The sequence below is a fragment of the Acanthochromis polyacanthus genome, chromosome 6 (genome assembly GCF_021347895.1).
Source record: "Acanthochromis polyacanthus isolate Apoly-LR-REF ecotype Palm Island chromosome 6, KAUST_Apoly_ChrSc, whole genome shotgun sequence".
Lineage (NCBI taxonomy): Eukaryota > Metazoa > Chordata > Actinopteri > Pomacentridae > Acanthochromis > Acanthochromis polyacanthus.
In genome coordinates, this window is record NC_067118.1 from 31,104,783 (window position 1) to 31,127,093 (window position 22,311).

General features: G+C 40.7%; 1 protein-coding gene across 1 annotated transcript in view; it reads right to left on the minus strand.

Moving 5' to 3' along the window:
- LOC110948302 (cadherin-4-like) overlaps positions 1-22,311 on the minus strand; it is a 232,853-nt gene that overhangs the window by 20,551 nt on the left and 189,991 nt on the right. Inside the window, exons 7-11 of the mRNA XM_022189773.2 lie at positions 17,274-17,418; positions 12,515-12,687; positions 9,068-9,205; positions 4,167-4,352; positions 125-381 (exon numbers count right to left, since the gene is read on the minus strand). Coding sequence (XP_022045465.2) covers positions 125-381; positions 4,167-4,352; positions 9,068-9,205; positions 12,515-12,687; positions 17,274-17,418 — 899 coding nt within the window. The remainder of the gene's footprint in view (positions 1-124; positions 382-4,166; positions 4,353-9,067; positions 9,206-12,514; positions 12,688-17,273; positions 17,419-22,311) is intronic.

The following is a 22,311-nucleotide window of genomic DNA, read 5'->3' on the forward strand; positions in this document are numbered from 1 at the left end:
AACTTACCTAAACCAGATCTAAATTGTTCCACACAAGAGGAAAATTAAGGCGATGGAACGCAACTAAAATCTCAGTCAAATTAGGATTCCCATTTTGTAGTCTCATCTATCGTTCACTCATTACCTGATTAGCTGCTGCATCTGAAGTCGATCGGGATCTGAGGCTGAGAACGTTGTCAGGCTGGTGCCGGCAGGGACGCCCTCCTCGAAGCGGATGTGTTTCGGGTTTGTGGGGAAGTAGGGGGGTTCGTTGACGTCCTGGACAGATATGGTGACCCCCGCTGTGGACTGGAGCGATGACTGGATGCCACTAGCTAGATGGGCTTGGTTGGACACCACCACCGTCAGCATGAAGGCACGGTTCATCTCAAAGTCTACTGGCTGGAGAAAGGAAGAAAGAGGCATCAACTGTTAAACTGAACTGCAATAGATTAAGATTTATAAAGCTGTTGCTTTTAAGTTATTCTTCTGCATCTCCTCTTCTCTCCATCTTGTATGCATGTTGTCTTTGCTATCCGTCTTGTTTTACGTGAATAGTATGCTTGAGTTTTGTCTCTTGTGTGATTGTGTATTCTGTCTGTTTTCCAGGTCTACATGGTAGACAGAAGGTCATTTATCTGTTTACAGGCATCTGGAAGTTGCTCAATGTCCTTTAGTTTTTGTATATTTGCAGTCATCTATCATTTTGTTATCCTTATTTACCACACAGTAAATTTATTATGTAGCTCTACCCTGTACACACATGTATTGCATGTTTGTAAGTGGTTAGAGAAGGGGCCTTTCCTGTGTTGCACTTCTGTAGGGTTCTTCCATTTTTTTCCCTATTTAATGAGCTATTGACGAGCTTTCGGTCGTCTCAATCAAGGGCCTTCATTTTGTACTGATTTTAAAGCCCTCTCAAGCAAATATGTGATTTGTGATATTGTGCAAAATACATAAATTTCTTCTTGATTTGATTCACATTAAACACCCGAGGATGATACTGTACCTAGTCTTCATAATCAGATTTGAAACAACACAAAATGTGTGTTTCTGTGTCCAAGTTATGACTTTGCTTGGTCAGTTTCAATTCATACTTCATATGTAAACACAAATATGAACAAACAACGTTATACAGTACAATAAATATACAGTAAACCATTACAATAACAAGAATTTCTGTAATGCAAAATAAAGAAATACCACAGAGGTCATCTCCGTGGCATAGTCTGAGCCAAAGCAAACACTAAGCCATATTTATATAGCATTGTATTACAGTGTGTTTAATATTAAAGCGGAAATAATTCTGTGGAACATAATAAAAAACAAAGCTTAGTTTTAGTAGAATGAACAAGACTCCTGGTTTAAAGAAAAGAATGAGAATAAGGCAGTCTCTTATCTTATGTTAATTATTGCTATCATTAATAGCATTCCTTATTATTTATAAAAGCAAATGGTGTCATGTATTATCAGTGTAACATTTAATAATGGCCTGATGTGTGTACTATAAACACTGCACTGATTATAGAGCAAAACCTCCGTGTCAACATTTCTTTTTTCATCCGTGTCTGGGGACTCTGCATTGAACCTTGATGATAAAGGACATGATAAATGAACAGATGCCAAGTCAAGTGGTCCCTTGATGAAGGAACACGCAGCTACACAGAGGAAGGCTAAGAGTATTCACAGGGTGTTGTCATGACTCTGCCTGTTGAGTGAATGTGTTTACTGTATATGTGTAGTCTACAGGGGGCTTTTGCCAGCTGAGCTTAAACCAGAGTGACAGTTGCACGCTCTCCTAATGAACACTACACGATCAGGTTCAAATGACAACAACAAGCAAAGAAGCAACAAAAGAACAAATATGCTGCTTGTAGGTGCTCCTGGCACATTTCTAAACAGACGGATGATGATTACCACTGCAAAGCTTGTGTCTGGTGTTTGATGGTGATGTTAATGGCTTTGAGCACATCTGTATGTTGCATTGCTTCAGTGCTATGAGCGGACAGTCTGAGAGCTCAGCTCTGATATAAAAAAAAAGCATCATTAATCAGGGAGATTGGTTGACAAGGGCACTGGAGGGGAGGTGTTTTTGTGCCTGTTAGCGGGTGCTACAGTTTGCCTGTGTGTGTACACGCACGTACGAATAAGTAAATGTAAGCATGCGAGTGTGTATTCGCGCATGACCCCATGGTGCATTGGGAACCCATTTACAGGCGAACCACGCTCAAGGCTCTTTTGATCTACAGCCAGTGGTATTCAGAGCACAGGGAGGTCTAGAGTATAGCTGTAGGCTAAGTAAAACACACATACACACCCAGATACACGCACCCTGAGGGAAGCCAGAGGGGTGAGAGGTCAATAACACAGCTTCCATCTTTTGCCCACGAGCCATCACATCTTACATCTCCTCAGTATCGCTTCACACACTCCTCTCTTTCCCTTTTACCTAATTTGTTCCGCTGGACTCCAACTTCCCACCCCCTCGTCTTCTCACCTCTGCCCTACCCCACCCCAGCTCTCTGATTTATGCTCTCTGCGGGCTGCATCTCTCAATCCTCGGAAATCTGTCTCCGCTGCACTTCTCTCCTCCTCTCTGCTCCCCCTGTCATCTTCCATGTTTATCATAAGCTGCGATTTACATATCTTAATGACTCATTCGAACCAAGCGGCTCTAGTTGTGTGTTTTTATGTGTGCTTGTTTGTCTACTGGCTCTATTACCATGCGGCAAAACGAGGAGACGTCTCATAAACTCTCTGGAGAACAGGGTAAATGTGTGACATGTTCTGGTTAAGACCTCACCCCTTGTTTACAGGGGAGCCTAAGTCCCCTGTGGAAGACTGATGTGTACCTGGGTGTCAGTGTGATTCGATGTGTCTGTACTAGCAGCCGCAGACACCTCGGTAAAAATAGGAACAAGAAGGCAGCGCCTTCGTATGGCTTCTTCACTTTACCGATCACAAGTTGTCTGATGTGAATGTTCCGGCTCCCTTTTCCCTGAGCGAGCCGAAGCCCCTCTGTTTACTTGTTGAGACACTCTATTGCTCGTTTCTTCCCAGGGGGTGTCCTGTCTCTTATTTTATGATTTCCTGATAACCTGCCATGCGTCTTTATGCAAGCTTAAGGCTACCCGGCTGCCTACTGAATTTTACATCAGGGAGTGAGAGGAATGGATTATAAAAGGCAGTCATCTAGAGATAATGAAGAGAAGCAAAATGCCAATGCTCATTGCTCAGGGTGCTGTGGGAATTACAAGGAGATGTTATTCCTTCTTTTTTTTTTTTAAACTATTATTATATGATGTGAGTTGTGATATGCAGGAGTCAGATACATGTTGAGAATACCCTCGAGTCCCGGGGGTCAAAAAAGTTATTTCTACAAAGCCCATAGAACATAATAAACACATTCACAATAAGCCACTCATGAATGAACATGCATATACAAAACAGAAGGTCATTCACCAGGATACACACTTCCTGTGCATATGTAGTCTGACAACAAACTCGGTTAAAAGCTCATAGGTTATCATTTATTTTTATGTTCATCAGCCAATCAAGAATTTGTATACTTGTTTATTTTTAGAGAAATAAGATGCTTATGAATTTTTCAGGTTAAAGCTCAGCAATATGAAAATTAACCTGTTAGATTTTTGTGTTTTTTTATGTCATAAGAATAGTGTCTATCCGTGACAGTACACACATACACAGAAAATATGAATATTACATGCAGTTTTTTCTGCTGTTCAGTCTTGTATTGAGATTGTATTTGAGAGGTCGAACACTAACATAGCAGGTTGTTACAAGACACGGTTTTGTTGTTGATGTCATTTACCACAGCAGCTAGAGCATTATGAGTGTATAAAAACCGTTGCCTTTGTAATTGAGAAATCAATACCTAATTTGCTACAGTGGTCTCACCAGCTATTGTGTTTAAGTCTGTGTGTGAGTGTATGAGCTCTTTCCAAAGGGCACCACAGCCTCCAATCCCTCATGTGGACATAAAGGGGCATATGAAAGGCAAAGACCCCCACCCGTCCCCATTTAACTCTGTAGTCTATTATTACTGCTTGCGCTTAATTCCCAAGGGGATCTGACATTCAGTGAAGAAAAAGAAATGACACTGTTTCTTCTGCACTGACCTCTATAAGCACAGGGGCTGAGCATGATGTGATAGTCTGGAATCTTACCTTCACCACGGTGACCATGCCGTCATTGGAGACAGGGTCGGTGCGGATGGTAAAATGCCCAGATGGGTCACCGCTGATGATTCTGTAGATGGCGTTCCAGTTGGGCGAGTGCGGTTGATCGGCGTCTATAACTGTCAGATTGGCCACTACGACATCCACTCGGTTCTCTGGGACCTCACCCGAAAACTAAAAAAAAGTAGAGTCAAGTGTTAACATCTCTTTAAAGTATCTTTTATTTTACTGTGCCCTTGGTCTTTTAGGTACCCACTGAGCTGTTTGAGTGTGGCAATTTCTACAAAAAGCCACTGAGAGCCCATCTCCCCTTTACATTTCTCCTAACCGATACCATCCTTATGTCAGGTTTTCGCTGAGAGTAATTTTAATGATCTCGCTTTTACCACCGCTGAGTAGTAAACAAGCAGTAAACACAGTGGCACACCAGCAAGGAGATGCACACAAGGGCGTCGTTCCAGTTTCACTGTATCTTCTTCTGTATTCCTACTATCCATCCTTGATGAGCAATAATATTTCATTCCTTTGAAAGCCAGAGTGACAAAGGAGGAAAGAATGGATGAACAGAAAGAAGCAAGCAAAAGGGAGGGTTAAAACAGCTGTTTGAGTGTATGTAAGTGGTTTTTAGTTGTCCCCATGCTGTACAAACACATGTGCTTTGTCCTGATAAGCCTGATGAGGAGTGAGCCGCTGTCTGTCATGTGTCTGTTATGGTGGGGATTGATCAAAGCTGCACAGGCTCAGGGGATAAAGCCCACAAAAGACCAACTAACTACAGCAACGACTCCACCGGAGCCCTGTAAAACACAAGCTGACCGCAGCCCCACCTACACAAACAAGCCATCAACTCTTACCTAATCACACGAGGTCGGAGCACGTTGGCATGTCTTCACTTCGTCTGGAGGCAACAGGCATGCAGCGCCATACAGTCACCATGTCACCATGGGTAACAGGCGTGGAAGAGCCACTGAGCCGCTTATGTGAGTGTAGGATATCAAAGAGCAAAGCCCCAGACCAAACACTCCAACGGACCATAATACCCTGCCTGGCAACCCGCGCATCACCCAGCAAACAGCCGACAGCAGCGGGCAGATTAGGGGGCTGCGTCAGGAGAGCTGTTCAGAGACTCAATGACATTCTTAAAACAACAGACAAGTCCGGGTGGTCCTGATGCACTGCCTGCATTGGATAAGTAGGCAGGCTGTCGTAAGTTAGTGTCAGTGTGAGTCTGTGTGTGCTTGTGTGGTTTATTACTGTGGTTTGGTTCAGGGACTCCCCAATGCCAATTCAATAAAATAAAACTTCAGAGATGGCTCTTAGGCTCCTAAGGGCCCTTGAGCATCTTCTTTCTCAGCACACAGTAACAACTAAGGGCAAGTGTTAACCAGATATGAGGGACGACTTTGAAGGCTCCACCACTGCTCTGATTATCAATACTGCAGCTGGAGATTTCTGGTCTCATTAGCTCTTTATAGAGAGGAGGAATGGGAGGCGTCGCACCTGGCATCCAAGGTCGTAAAAAGCCTCGTTTTCTTTCCACATTGGCATTTTCCATGGCACGACAGTTTTTGAATTCCCCACACATACAATTATATTGGCAGTACAACAAAACAGTTAATCACAAAAGACTGTGAAATGTCAACTTAAATAAGTAAAAGAAAATCAACACCGAGTGCCAAAGAACATTGCAGTAATCAACTTACAATCACTGAACTTTTGTCATTTGTAGTTTCAGATTGCAATTGCGTTTTGAAGTTCAGAATCGCTCTGATGTAGATAATGCAGTATTAAGTGCCTTAAATGCCAAAAAAACACATCTAGGAATGTAGTCAATCATGACATTTTCAAGAAGACAATGGTGGTGGCTGAGTAGTATTCAGCTTATATTTAGGAAAAAACTTTCAAATGAGAATTTAACGTCACTTTTTTCTACAGAACGAACAGTTTCTCCCAATTTTCCTTTACATTCAGTTACACTGAGATCCCCTCTGATGAAAATCAAGTTTTTAATCTTACTGGCATTTTGTATGGTGCGTTATATCTGATAGAAAACACAATATAACGACAGTCTCAAAGACAGCTTTGGGCAGTTTTGTATCAAGAACCAGTCTTGTCAACTTCCTGTGTCATTGCTTTTCTTCAGAATCGATTTCTTGTTAGAACACGTATGGCTAAAGAACTCAAGTCGCATGTGAGCTGGTTGGCTGCAGCAAAGTAGGAGTGGAGGGTGGAAAAAGAGATTACTAGGTCAGCGCACACTAAAGGAAAAGGTGTAAAGTTACTTGCTTGAATGGATTATTTTCATGGTCAAAAGCTTCTCAATATGTAACTTTAATGAACCAAGATGAGTTTTTAGAAGTGCGATGTATGCCAGGTGAGGGAGTTTAACAATTGCTCTGTCTCTTCAAGACCTCCATTTTTATGACAGTGATCTTTGATATTTGCCGGGGTTATTGTCAATAATGGATGCAACTGAGAGCATTTCAGTCTATCTTGGAAAAAACTTTGAGGTTGTTCTTTTTCTTTCACTCTCTTAATGATTTATTAGGTGAATACTGCTTTGGCTTCTGATGGTACTAGCAGTGTACAGTGTAGTGCAGTTAGTTCTAGTTTAAAAATTGAGCTGTTGTATGCCTGTCTATGTAGAAGCTTGGATTTTTTTTTCTCTGTGATACTGTATTTTGTCCCCAGCTACTGCACAAAGGGGAAACATGTTGCAGCTCTTTGATTGTGATTGGCTCAGAGTGCAGTTGACTTTCTCACAACATTTGATTAGACACCTCTTGCCAACATGTTCACCTCTCTGTCAGTATTTTGACCTAAAATTGGCAGTGAGAGGGAGCAGAGAAGTGACAGGTAGCTTCATTATTTGAAAATTGTTAAGAAAGGTAAAAGAACGAGGCCTGGGAAGCAATGCAGCAACTTCTGCACATACAGTACATACCATGATTGTGTGATTATAAGTTTCTACACAACTACAAGATACCCCATTCCATATAAGAGACAGTCATTGTTGTAGAAGTATATGCATAAACAAAGGAGATGAATAACTTATTTCATTTTGTCTCATCTATCTCTATCACAGACACAACGCATGTGTGTACACAGTCCTGAATAAGCACCCACAGCCTTCACATCTGTATACACACAACACCCTTTGCCGCCTTGAAAAATAGGCCAGCCTCTGATAGGCGTGATGAAATATTAATCATCAACATTAAAGACAAATTCCCCAAACTTTATATTTCTGGGACACGTTGAAAGATCTATGGGGTTTATTGCAAACACTAAATATTTGCATAATAGCCTGCATTCTCAACAAAATGGCTTTTATGTTATCCCCCCACTAAAATGGATGATTTATGAAGGGAGTGGGTAAAAGTGCTCTGCTCATCGCGGCTCCAAAACCTCCACTAAAGTTTATCATCAATATCCATGATAGTATTAACTTCCCCCTATGACGCTGATGGAAATGCACTTAAACACGGTGGAATACAGTTAGAGAATATCAATCTATTATTGCCCACTATCATCAATATACTGCTATCAGGGGAGAATTTTAATGCAGAGTAGGGGGTGCCGAGTCAGGAAAGGCCTCTGATTTACAGCGGGGCCATGTCTATGCTTTATCACTGCTGCTGTAGAAAATAGCTCTGGTGACTAAACAATCCTTCATTCTTTCTTCTCTCCTCATCATTCTCTCATCACTTTTTCTTCATTCAATTTTTCGTCCCAGCGTCTACACGGTGGTCCACCCGTCAGCTCCCCGGTGCACTTTGTTCTCTTTTTGCTTACCATCTCCTCCACTGCCCTCTCTCTGTACATTTCCAGCTGCGTGCGATGTAGCAGCTCTCTGATGAGCTCCGTGCCTGACACATGCTTACCGCCAATGCTAACTCATCATCATAAGGTCCTAATAGCCCCCAGGGCAAATGCTAATGCTAGTTCCTCCGCTACCACCTCAAAGAGCTGAGCGCTCTGTATCGCAGATACTTCCTCAGCCGCTGTTCCTGCAGTTGCAGAGCTAAGCACCTTATCTACCCAACAGGCCCATGCTCTCATCACTAGTGACGGGAAAGCACACATACTGAATAATCCTGACACCTGAAGCCGCACTGACACCTAGGGAGATTTTTCATCAAAACACAACACTGAAGTGTAGGTAAACCAATTCCGCTTCTGACCATCTCTGCTTACCAAATGTACGTAAACTCTGCCACATCAAATAAAACTTATTTCCAACCATGCAAGTAAGAAATCTTTTTTTCTGCTTTTCAGCTATGACCGAGAAACACGACTGCCACCTCAGCTTTTCCACTTATACATCTAAACATTTAGCAGAGCTGAGAAAATAAACTCAGATTGGGGACGAGTCGAAAGAGAAATCTCTTCGCTTCACTAATTCATTTAGGGATGATGTTGCTGAAATGTGCCACCAGTGATATAACACAGTGCATTGCTTTAGACTTAATTTTTTACCTCACTCTCAATAATGACCTTCTGTAATGTAATCATCATTTTAAATATCACTATCATGACAACAGTCACTAACCATTTGCTGGCTCTAGTTTTCTTGCTGATTAAAGTCAATGATATGGATTAGTTATTTTGTGTGTGTGTGTGTGGATCCTCTACCAGGAAATGAGTGAGTGTCCTTTTTACTTCGTAGGCCTGACTCACTGTCCTTGTGTAAATCTCCCTTTTCAACAACATAACACAGTGGTGTAGTCATTTCCTTTCTCCCGTCCTCTCTTCTTCTAATATATTTCTGTCTTATTTCGTTTTTCTCCGGCATTCTAATCATTTCCACCCTCCTCTCTGAACTCAACCTCCCTCCTTCTCTAAATTGTCACACTTTCCCTCCTCTCTCCTTATTCGTAATAACTCACAGTTCTGGAGGTCAGCATGGGAGGGTTGTCGTTGATGTCCGTGACAGTGATGATGGCAGTGGCTGTGTTGGAGAGGCCAAAGTTCAGGTTGCCCTCCATGTCCGTGGCCTGCACGATGATGGTATACTGGGACACTTTCTGTAAAAAGGCAGAAACAGGAAGAAAAAAAATACATCAGTGTGTAGTTATTCATCTGCAAAAGTCTTTCTCTTTCCCCGAGTCTACAGCAGCAGCAGCAGCCACAGACTGTGACTCCCGGGGGAACAAAAGCTGCGCCTGTGTTCTTATAGTCACTGTCCATGGTCTTATTTGAAACATAGAATCACAAGGGTGAAGTCTTTCATTTGACTGAGCTGAAACCTCCTCAGTGGAACGTATCCAGACATCACACCATCTGAAGGCTGCACAGCGAAGCCTCCCCCCGTGGGTACAGCACGCCATCAAAGTTATCAAAGCCATCTCTTATTCGGTGCCACTGATGGACAGATGTGAAGACAATGATCCAACTGACAGAGATTAATAGACTATCTATGGAGCAATAAAATGAGGGAATGATGAATGCCATTTCATCTTCTCAGATGACATAGTGTCACTTCACTGGAAGCTGAAATATGGTTCTCTTATTTGTATTTTTGTACGCGGGCGCATTTGTGTTCCTCCTAGCCATGCAGCTCCCTTCCCACCTCCTTCTTCTTCTTCTTCCTCCCTCTCTTGGTCTCTTCTTCTGTCCCAGGGTGCAGTTAATGGGCTGCAGGAAGGATGGAGCCCAGGAGCTGACTGTCTGGATAATGTGTCTCGTCACTGAGATTCCCACTTACATTCCCAGTGTCTCTCTCACCTGCTAATTACCGAGTAAATATCCCAATTAGGGCAGGACGCCACATCAGGAGGATTAGACAGCTCCTCTCACTTCCTCTCATCTTGATGCTAGATGAGATGCTGAACTCCAACCTTGTACACACACTCTCATTAACATCCATGCACATGCACACAAGCGTCCACAAACACCAACGAGAACACACACACCTCTCCTTCTCCGTATCTTGTGCTTGCCTGACTGTCCCATCAGCCTGTGTACAGCGAGTACACAACACTCTCACTAATTAGACAAGGGAGTAATTATGTAGAGCTCCTCTGAACCTCTCAGCATTGCAACAACACCGCAGCATACCCAGTTTTCTCTGGAGGACTGAGGTCTGTTACTGTCAACAAGCTCTTAAAAGACCACTGCAGACCAATAGAAATCTTAAGAAGAGACTCAGTGTGGGAGCTTACAAAGAAGAGGAAGAAGACATTTCAAAAGTAAAGAACAGAGGAGAGGATAAGAGGCAGCAGGGGAATGCAACTGAGGTGCAAGGGAGGGGGAATACCAAAAATAGATGCCGTGTGTTTTGGTTTTTTCCCTTCTTCTTGCTTTTTTTGTAACACCCAACACCTCCAACACCTCAGTCCACGAAGGGAAAGGGAGATGCAGAAACTTTCAAAGTTTCAAAGGGCCAAAGTGCTGACTAAAAGTGGACCAGGGAAGCACTGCAGTGTGCTGTGTATGAAGTTTATGTACAGTACAGAGGCTCTTTTTTTTTTCTTCTTTGCAAGGTTTGAAGTGTCTCATCTGCTGTCTAGGACTATTTATTTGCAAGCTGCAGAAACTGTGCATTCAAAAAATAATGGTACAAATACGCGAGCGCACATCATGCAGAGAAACAGATTTTTATACTTGTGTTTGTCTGTGCACAGACTGCATGTATGCATGCCAATTTCAGCTTTACATCTGGTGTAAGCACATTCTGGCTGGTCCTTACTTCTTCCAGTAGTCATTTGACAGGAAGTTGTTGGTTTAATATTAAAGTTAGGGTCAGGTTTAGACTAAGAATAGCTCCAGAGCTGGACTTGTGATACTTACTACCATTCCCTGGGATCCCAAGGCATCATTTACACCTGGTACGAATGTGCAGTAACTAGTGTTTTCTTGGCAGTTTTATCTGCTTATGGGTTTAAGGAATGGTATCAAAAAGCATTAACATTATCTCTATCCAAGCCTCACTGCGATTATATCTCCAAATATGAGTTACGTAGGTGGAGCTGGTGTATTTATCCGCAAACATTGCAACTCCTTGGCCAAGTGAATCTATGCTGCTCTACTTGTTCCACAGCTGAGGCAGGTATTCTGCAGCTTTTTACCAAAGTTCCATGCAGGAAGAAGCAGAGTTAAGTCAGCTTTCCTCCACTTGGGCTAATGTTTTTTCTTCAGGATATTACCAGTCTTTGCAATTTTTATTTACACCTGGCTGTTCTCTGATCACAATGGGAGCACAGATGTGATCTGAAAAGCTCCTGAAAAAGAGAACACTGATCCCAGTGATGCTAACCCGGATAAACATGCAATTGAAAAGAAAAGCGTTAAATAATGTTGTCAATATGAGTCCTTTGAAGTACAAACCCGTTTCTGTGTGTGTGTGTTTAGGTGTGGCAGGAGTTTAATCCTACGTTTTGGGGTGACTGCCTGGATTAGTAACGTACAGATAAAACAGTAAAAATAAGCAGTGGAGGTTCGGCTCAGACATTTTTAGCCCATGTTTCCCTCGTAGCACTCTCTCTCTCTGGCACCCTCATGTCTCATTCTGCTTCTCCGTCTCCATCACCCTATCTTCTTTGCCAAATTCATATCCCCGTCTACCCTGCTCTGTTTTGTTCTATGGCTCCCTTCAGTTCCCTTTTTTTTCCCTCCATTGCCTGTGTTTTATCGAGTGTAGATGTGATTATATGGGCTTTTGTGTTTGTCTGACAGGTGTCAAGGGCATTCTATCTCAGATATTTCCACTCTATCTTTACCACACAAATGCCCTCTCTCGCACACACACACACACACACACACACACACACACACAAACACACACGGCCACACAAAACACAACGTGAGCAGCCCACTGCAGCATGATGTGTTGTTAATAGGTCTGTCACTGGTGACAGTTTGGGAGGATGATCTGTCTCAGAGATTTCTTTGCAGAGTTGTCACTGGCACATCTATGTTGCCAGAATAAACACATTTGGATCTTGTCACAACTTTTAGAGCTCCATAAACAAGGTGACCACAGACAATTTACTGTAAAAAAAAAAAAAAAGGGGGGGGGGGATGAGTTGATGGCAGTGTGTGTGTGTGTATGTGAGAGTGCGTGTGTGGTGACAAATGGCTGCAGAACATTTGAAAATCGCATCTCAGAATGTCATCAGAGTAAACAATGCTGTTAGGGAGGGTGTTCCGTAAATAAAGATAAAGGAAGACCGTCTGACCAGCTATAGTTTATTCAGACAGCCTGCACACCATGCAATAGTTTAAAGATTTCAATGATTAACAGAATTTTACATCCTGATTTGCGGGGGTTAATTGGCCAAATGTGCTAATACTCTACCTGCATAACAAACAAAATTTTTTAGGAGAATACCAACCTCTCGATCAAGACCAGGCGCCACTGTCACAATATCCCCAGTCTCGCTGTTGATGGTGAACATGTTAGGGATTGGGCTGTGTGGTGTCTGGGACAGGATTCGATAGCGCACCATTCCATTAGCCGTGGTGTTGTCGTCGGCATCGAATGCTGACAGGTGCATCACGTACGTTCCTGATAAAGAAAAGACAATTTGTCAGCATTTGGACAATATGGACAAGACCTCAAGAGATGGAGGACAGCTATATGCACCAGAACCTGTATTCCTTGAATGGTTTTTAGAATTTTTATCTTGTAAAGTCCATACCGCTCAAAAGAACCTAGCTATTAAATCCTAGATATATAGGCCTCCTCCTCTACAAAACTCTGAGTTGATTTTAGGTAATTATAATTATAAATTTGTACCAATTTATAATTATAAATTGGTGAAGCCTGGGTTGATTTCAATCTCTCATAATTATTTCGGACCCTGCCAGGCCAGATTTGAGATCATCATTAATTGACTAGATTTTAACTAACTGAACAGATAAACTCAGTGCTTCAGGAGTGGTTCAGTTTGGTTTTAGCGGTCATTATTAGCTCGGATTAGATGTACCAAATTAAAAAATTTATGTCGGCGTATGGTGATTAAATTCATTTTTAAGCATTTTAATGAGCAAACCTTCAGAAAATTACTTTTTAAAATGAGATTTTTATGATGTCCGAAATAGCTTTGAAGCATTTTTACACTTTTCTCAACAGTAGTGGACAAGGACGCACCTTCCAGGAAATACAGAAAACAGAATAGATGAAGTCCCTGCTTCTCATCAGGAAGTTCATCACTACTTAAAGCAAGAAAGAAAGCCTGGGCTATGGCCAGACAAGCCAGATCCCGGTCACTGGTTTGCTTTTAGCAAACTTAAAAACAAAATGCACCTCTGCAATAAGAAAGGTCCCATAATCTTATCCAAACCCAGCAAAATTCTGGAAGGCAGTGAATTCAATTCACCATAAGTCATCTCTCTCCTTTGCTCCTGTGGCCAAATCTGGTGGGTGTTCAATATCAGATCCTAAAGAAATATGTGTAACTTTATTTTTTTAATGGCATAAAGAATAATTTTACAGCTGCTGGCTTTATCAGTGGTAGATTATAAGAGCTCACTGCAGAAGGTCTCAAATCCTTCTTTTTAAAGTTGGCCACTCCAGTTGTAGTTAACTACATAACTATTACTGCCACTTTTCCAAATGCCCGGAAGGCCGCTTATGCAACCCCATTACATAAAGAAAGTGAAGCATTCAACCTCCACAATTACAGGTTTATCTCGAAATTATCATGTCTCATAAAAATCCCTGAATCTCTTGTGAATAAACAACTTGAATGATTTTGGAAATCATTTCATTGCAGCAAACTATTTTAAGCACCACTGCTCAAGTTTTTGAGAAAAGCACTGCACTAATAATGATGTCACTTCTGTTTTAAATTCAATTATTACAGCTTTGAACAGAAAGAAACAGTGTGCAGCTCTGTATATTGATCATTCAAATGTATCTGATGAAGTTCATCATTCCTTGCTTTTAAAAAGGCTTCAGCATACCTTCTACACAGACAGTGCTGTGTTGCTTTTGTGTTAAAGTGCTAAAGTGTTAAATCACAATTTGTGGTAATTACAAAAGGTGTCCCACCAGGTACAATCCTGGAGCCCGAGTTGTTAACTCTTTAGATAGATGATATTGTCTCCTCTGTATCTGGTTGTAATGTGCATCCTGCAGATGACAACTTTGTACTGTCATGTGGATGCTGTACATTCTGCTATGAAATATATTCAAGTTATAAGTCACACTCAATAAGAATATATTAGTTCTTAATGCAAATGAATCTGGTAATCTGTATCATAAGTGGGACAAATCTTGATAGAATAACAAGCGTCTTAGGCTGATAAAAAGCAGTCATCACTGTGAGTTGTACATTGAGGTTGGGTGGTCCTACTCTCTATAGGACATGACAGACAGTGTTTTTTTATTTATTTATAAGGCCCATATTGATTTTTTGTTAGTTTTTTTTTGTTATTTTTTTACCCTCATGATACTTCATTGCTGTCTTTTCATGTCTGTCCTCAAATGACTGGCCTGGATTGCAAGTGCTGGCTGTCTGCCTGCAACCTGTAATAACCTGCAGAACAATCGAAAGGTTGACTAATTTTTATTCTTAGTGCAATTCAGATGTCTATTTTATCTTATTTTACGTCCAGCTGAATTTGTTTCAGTTGTTTTTTTTGTGATTCATATGTTGTAATGTTTTCATTAGTTTACCAACTTTGTCTTTTAATAGTTTATATTGTCATTGTTATTCATTTTTCTTATATGTGGCTTATTCACGGAAACGGACATTAAAGAAATGCTTGAAAAGTAAATATTTTTAAAGGACACTGAAAGTGTTCATTAAAACCAGCAAAATACGCCCTTTTTAATACATTTTGGAATTTTGCTGCTACAGATTCAAATTGTCTGGTGTGACCCTGGACCTAATATGAACAATCCCCAGATATTATATAACTGACATGACTATATCAGTTTGCTGTAGGGGTGGACAAATGTGCTTTTTTTCAAGGCCAATATCAATACTGTTTATTAGTAATCTATGAGACTGTTTACTGATTTTTGGAACAGATATACATTTTTCACAAAAAAAAAAAAATCTTATTGGCAAAATGATGACATCTTTACAACATTTATCCGTCAGTGTTCATAGGTTCATAATGGTAGCTTGTAACCAATCAGATCAAGATCAGAGTGGAGACTACACATGGAAAGAGGTGGCTTCATCAGATGCAAAGTCGCGTACTGTTAAATTAATATATTGTATTGGGAATCGATTAAAAACATAATGATGTTGATAACTGCGAAACTACTGAAAAGAATACAAACAAGCAAATAACTCATTCAACTGAAACTTTAGCATTATTTTGATAGTTTTTTTGGGCCTAAAATGCTGCAGTATAGTAAAAGTTAGTACGTTTGCTTTAACTTTTACTTGCTATTTGTTTTTTTTTTAAATAAATTACCCTGTCTTTATATAAATTTCATTTATGAAGAAGCAGTTTGCACATTGCACTGCTCGACTTAGCCGCCCTGCAAGCAGATCTAAAAGACTGATATTGGTGATAATGACACAGATTTTGCTAAAGGTATACAGTAACATAGCTAATAAACCAAATGGATGTTCCATGACACTATATTGTTTATTCGTAGCTGCAATTTGATATCTATAAATGTTGGCCAGCTGTAAATAAAAATGACTTCAACAATTAGAATTACGGTACAAGCAAAGCGCGGACATGTACTACATCCATGTATAATTCTGATAACTTTTTATAGCTCAATAACTCATATTACATTTTGTATTTACAGGATAATTTCAAACCTGTTCTAACAATAATCAGTTTGACTACTAGCATGAAGTGTGCAGACACAGCTCTGTTGCAGAGAGTGAGCTACTATTCTTCCATGAGTGCACCACTTGTTTGCTTTCCTGCCTCCACACATTCATATAACTCTGTGGGATCACTGCCTGTCACCCAATCTCTCCATCTCTTTCTCCCCCTTGTTCGCCCTGTCTCGCAGCCGATTCTAATTGCCAGAGATAGTGATATCATGCCAGTGACAGCCCCTGTCCGAGGATAATTGTAACCGCAGCTCCCATTTCAAACTTCATTACATTTCAAAGCAACATTTGTCAATGACTCGGCCAGAGGGAGCACTCTAAAGGCCTCTCAGCGAGACGAGGAAAAAAAAGCTGTTAGGAACAAAGGGAGGGAAAGGAAAAGAGAGAAATAGAGGACAGAGCCCATATTTGGTTTGATTCCAAGTAGAGTGACTATCAGTCCTCCACTGATCACTTTTTTTTTCTAGAGATGGAGGGATAGAGAGAAGGAGATGAAGAATCACAATGTGTCACACATCGCCGGAGTAATTTCATTAAGCTGCACTCTTAGGGGGTTTAATGTGGACCCTTTGTACGGGCGTCCTAAGCTGTGCCTGACAGGATTAGGTCCCCATAATGACTCTTTAATTTGCAAACTAATTCAAGTCTGTAATTGGCCTTCCATTGAAACCACTGGAGCTCTAAATTCTAAAACTCTCTTTTTTTATGATTATTGTTCAGCTGAATGTCATGCATGCCACAGAGACTGGTGTGCTGTGTGGGGCAAAGCTGAGGGAGAAGGGGCGACAGCACAGAGGAAAGAAAAAAACAGAGAAAGAAGAAAGCGGAAAACAATGAAAGAACGAAATAAAGAAAGTTGGAAAGAAAGACAGCAAAGAAAGAAAAGGAAATGAGCACCTGGACACCTCTTGAGATCACCTCTGGTGCAGTAAACTCTGGCTCATCACACTCACACTCACACACAGTTGCACACAGAGAGCTCATCATAAAATGACCCAGTGGTGCTACAGCGTGGTACATTTAATCCTCAATCTCCTCTCCAGCCTGAGCACCCTCTTTGGTTTATGACCGCTGCTGCACCAGGCTAAATGAAAAGCCACTGTAGGAGACAGATTCTCCGTCTGTCTGCTAAATCAAGGGGAATAGAAAATTCTCTGTTGCGTCAAAGATTTACTGGCATATCATACAACAGCAACCTCTCCTGATATACTCACTGCTCTTCTTCTGTCCACCTATATATGTCAGCCTTGTAAACATTTCTTAATTTTTCCTAATGCAAATGGCTGTTGTGTAATTGTTGTCTTTTTGTGAATTTAACCGCCCATTTGTGCACCATTACCTGGTTTAGAGCCTTCATCCACAGAGCCATTGTAAACCTGGTTTTTGAACTCAGGTCTGTTGTCATTCATATCGATGACGAAGATGTACAGATCGATGGGGTTCTCGACCTGGTTCCCATTCATGTCCACAGCATGGGCTCGCAGCTGGACGACACAGGAACAGAAGAAATAGATTCAGATTACAGCCCATAACTGCTATTACAGGAGCAGAATGTCATGAATTGATAAATAATTCAATGCGAGTCTTTGATGAGTGCTTGTATTGGGCTTATGGAGAAAATTACTGAGGCAAACATTTGATGTTTGATGAGAAAAACATAAAATGAACAAACGTCTATGCAGCTAGCACTTATCTATCTACGCCAAGGTTACGTTTCTACTTGGGATGGACGGAGCATACACAATCATATTTCAAAACCCCCATTTTTTGACCCCAACATTTCTGCAGTTTGATTTACTTACTAACATCTGTTTAAATAGCACCATCGAACTGTTCAGTAGCCAAAACCCAAATGGCAGAAAATAGAAGCTGATGAAAATGTTTACACATTCAATTGACTCATCTTAAGATTTTACCATTAGTTTACAGATTTGGGAGCAGCAAAAAGGATGTTTGCAGCCCTTAGTTTTGCCTGTCAGGCTGTAGCTGCTCTAAACTTATGATTGGTGAAGGTTATACAAGCATCCTGACAGCAAACTCTGCAGCGCACTAATCAGAAATGAAAATTCTGTACTTCCATCCCCTCTGAATGTTTACGTCAAATTAAATACATATGTTGCTTTATATCTGGATTTCCAGGTAAGAGATGTATAACTTCAATAAGAATTAAATCTTCATGACCATCAAATATTAAATATAAGGGAAAAAAGACAGTATTCCTCAGACAAATATTGATGTCTGGTGTCAAAAACTTTATATCTGACCATTTTGGACTCGCATGTTGTATATCTTTTATTATTTTTATGTATCTTACATGAGGCCTCTATCAATTATTCTTATCTATTACTTAGTTCCACAGTTATTGAATTAATAAATTTGTGCACGATGCAATGTAATATATCCCAGATTAATAAACTGTACTCTTCCAAAGTTTGAAACACTAAAAATAAAATGAGCACATTTTCCAAATTAATATCTCATATTTTGGTTTTTAAATTTTCAATAATCTTCAAACAAAATGCTGCAAAAAACAAATATAACAAATCTACATCGAATAAACATTGAGTGTGATCCAAAGAACAATCTGTGGTTAAGAAATGAGTCTAAAACTGCAGTTCCTTCAATGACCACTTGAGGCGCTTCTGAATTAATCAATCCCTATACAGTTCCATGTTAAAATGTCCAACTTTACAGCACAAATAAACATGTTTACAGTCTGGTACAAAAAATATTTTTGTCTCTATAACTTATTTTGCTGTTGAAGACAATTGTGTGAGGGTGGAGTATCTTTTTTTTTTTTAACTCACTCATTTAAATTGCATCTACTCTTTAAATTATGCATAACAAAGGGCATGGCCACATTGAGTGACAGGTGAATACTGTCATAAAACAGTCTCTGGCCCACCCAACTCTAACACTTTGGCTATTTTTTTATTTTTACATACAGTCTATAGTGTGACCACTCGTTATCTTTGAAAGACTTCCTCAAGGTAGGCTGTTCCTAGGGCTTTGGAGAACTTGCCATGGAACTTCAGTGGATTTGAATGTTTTTGCCTGATTTGCTTCTGCAATCCCTGACTAACCCGAAGATGTTGACATCAGAGCTTTGAAGAGCACTATATGATGCAGGACCCCTTACTCTTCTCGATGCAAAAGACAGTTTGTTAGGACTTTGGCTCTATATTTGGGGCTATTGTTTTGCCACAGAATGAATTTGGAGCTCATCAGATATCTTCCAGATGGTATTGTTTGATAGATAACAGTCTGAACATCTAAAGCGCCTATAAATTGTATTCTGTCAGTTTGAAGAACACCAGATTACCTCCCTGGACCAAACAAAGGGAAAAACAACATAAATAAAACACTAACCAAGTGAAAGCAGTTGTTTTTTTTATGTGCAACTCTAAAGCCAAAAAAAAAAAAAACATCTCTGCACTGTCTGCACAGGTTGATAAAATCAGCATTATTGAATTACACAGCATAAAAACTAAAAAAAAAAAAAGTTCCCAAACCAACAACAACATTAAGTATGGTCAGAAGTATAAATCAGGATATGCTTCTTGCAGAAAAATTGCCTTTGCGATCATGTTCGTTCTCCTAACTTCTTATCTTTTTTTTTTTTTACCCCTGGTCCCCAGAAGTTTTTATCTCAGCAGAAACCAAAACAAGAAACATCTTATTTCATTGGAAGTTGCCTCTGTTGTAAAAGCAAGGTGTCTGTTTGAGAATCACTGTGTTGGATCCCTAGCCAACATTCTGTCTGGTTTTGTTTGAAAGGGAGTCCTGAAATCTCTTCACTTCCCTCTGACTCCCCAAACACAGTCAGCCCATCTCAAATTCAACTCAGCTGTGCTCAGATCAATGGAATCACCAACTAGGATTTCTCACAAAGTTTGGACATGAAGTTATTACTGGAATCAATACAGGCTGTAAAATGTGTCCTTACTGCTTTCACTCTTGTGAAGTCTGGAGGAAAAAAAAAAAAAAACACTGAACGAATGAAAATGAGAGCAGAGAAAATAGCAGAATTATCAGGGAAATGTTGAGTTTCCATAAATGCCTGTGGTTTGTTTTTTCACTCCATACATGAAGGTCAAACAAACTCCTCGGCTCTCTCCATCTAAAGCAGTTTTGATTCCCTTCACCTTACCTGGGAATGTTTATATCCCTGAACATGACTTATTCAGTGATATTACTGTCAGCTGGAAGCACTGGGGATGTTTAGTTTATATCGTAGATACTATCTACATCCTGCTCCTAACAACACAGGCTGGTAAATATTTATTCTGCAGAAACATCAGCAATCAATTTCAGGTGAAGGACCTCCACCTTACTTGATGGAGGGGATACGCATCAAAAGGAAAGCTAAAGGAAGAGGAAATGAGACAAAATTGGAAGGGACTGGCAGAAAAATGAAAACATGCCAAGAACAGATGGTAGGAAATATGAAATATTACAACAGCTTTTACAGATCATATATGGAGAACTAAGGGAATGGTGCTGCTTCCATCTGAGCATGCCTGATGGGAAAATGCTACCTGGCCACTGCAGGAGCATGAGAGCCAGATAAATAAAATAGCCTCCAGGCTCGCTGTGGCAGGAAATAGAATAAGTAGCATTCTCCATCGACATCGTCTCTCAGAGAGGTGAAGATCCTCTCCACCGCTGCTCATCACCTCCTCTCAACCGTCTGCTTCCACTCTGCACCTCCACCAAAATTGCGTCTTCAGGTCCCCCTAAGGTTAATTTGACTTTACTTTTTCCACTGCATTGTCTGATCTGTCCTGCACCCAATATCCGTGTGCTGCCATAGCGTATCGCATCTTGTGTGCTGTAACAGGCTACGAGCCAGGCCCCTTATCTTTACCCACCCTCATCCCTCCATCCTGCATGAACCCACACCCTAATTCAATAACAGCAGGAGTCAGAGATTACCACCATGTTTAAGGAAGGCAAAATGTAATTCTGGGCCCACATTAAAGTTATTATCTTGAAAGGAAGGGAGAGAAAACACACTGTCCTAGGCAAGAGGCAGAATCCTGATAGAGATAACAGCAGACCCAGAAGCTTTAAGGTTTTTTTCCCCCCTCATAAGAATGCATCTTGTTGCATGGTCGGTTTTGAATTTCAGACTGCTTATTCTTTTGAAATAAAAAGTAGCAGACCGTTTGTTCTGTCCTTGCATGAAATATGAAGTAAACAAAAGAAAGACCACAAAGTCAAATACCAACTTTGTGTGTGTTGTAGCTTCCTGGATAACAATGCTTATAAATAAAACCTTCCCTGACTCTGAGGCTCTTGGATGGAGAATGTCCATGCTTCATGCTGCTTTCATGTTGCCCAACAACTGAAGGCACTAATTGCACCGCAATATCTCTATACATCTCATCTGGATTCCCACCACACTTTGTGTTCCATACCGACTAACGCTTCCTCTACAACAAACACGCAGTTAACTTAGGCAGCCTTTAGCAAACGCCCAGCTTTCTTAACAAATCATCTCATTGATTGGAGCTTCTCTTGGGTATAAATCTGCTCACCTCCCGCTGAAAGGTTAGACTTGCCAGCTCACCAGGATCGTAACTCAGCCTTGATCTCCATATAAATACAAAGATAGTGGCAGGTACAGAGACAGAGAAAAACCAGAGATGCAAAGTAAAATTGATGAACACTGCGCTGTTGCTCACTACATCACAGTGTCTTGTTGCAGCAGAGGGATGAGTGGAAAGATGAGCTTAAGCAGCAATACAACAAGTTAGTACTTTCTTCAAATTTAAATGCAGTTTTCCCAAGTGTTTTGTATCACTGTGCCTAGAACAGCATGCACAGCACAAATGTGACAGCAGAGGCACAGAGAGATGGAAGTTTCATTCAAATGAGGCAGTGCAGGTGTGGGTATTTTATCAAAAAACAGCAGGCACAGAAAAAAAATAGATGGCAGTATATGCTGCATCGGGCCAAAAACATTCTTATAATACTGTTTATGCACAGGTTAAACTGACAATATGCTTTAGAGAAATTTGTGGGTGCTTTTGGAATTTGGACGGAGGCAGTCTAATTATGCAGCCTTTATTATATTCCAGCATTAACATCAGAGGCTGAATTACAGATTTCTACTGCTAGCTGAATAGCCGTTTGAAGGTCAGCTCTCTTCATGGGGAGTACATTCACAGTGGCAGTTATGAAATATTCTAAAAGACATATTGCAAGTTATACTTATTTGCTTTCACACTGAGAATTAGACTAAAAAAAAGATCGATATCACTCTCATGAATGTATGCTAAATTTGAAGCTAGGCTAGAGCCAGGAGGTATTAACATAAAGACTGGTAGGCACAGGAAAACTAGTTAGGCTCTGTCCAAAAAATGCATACCTGC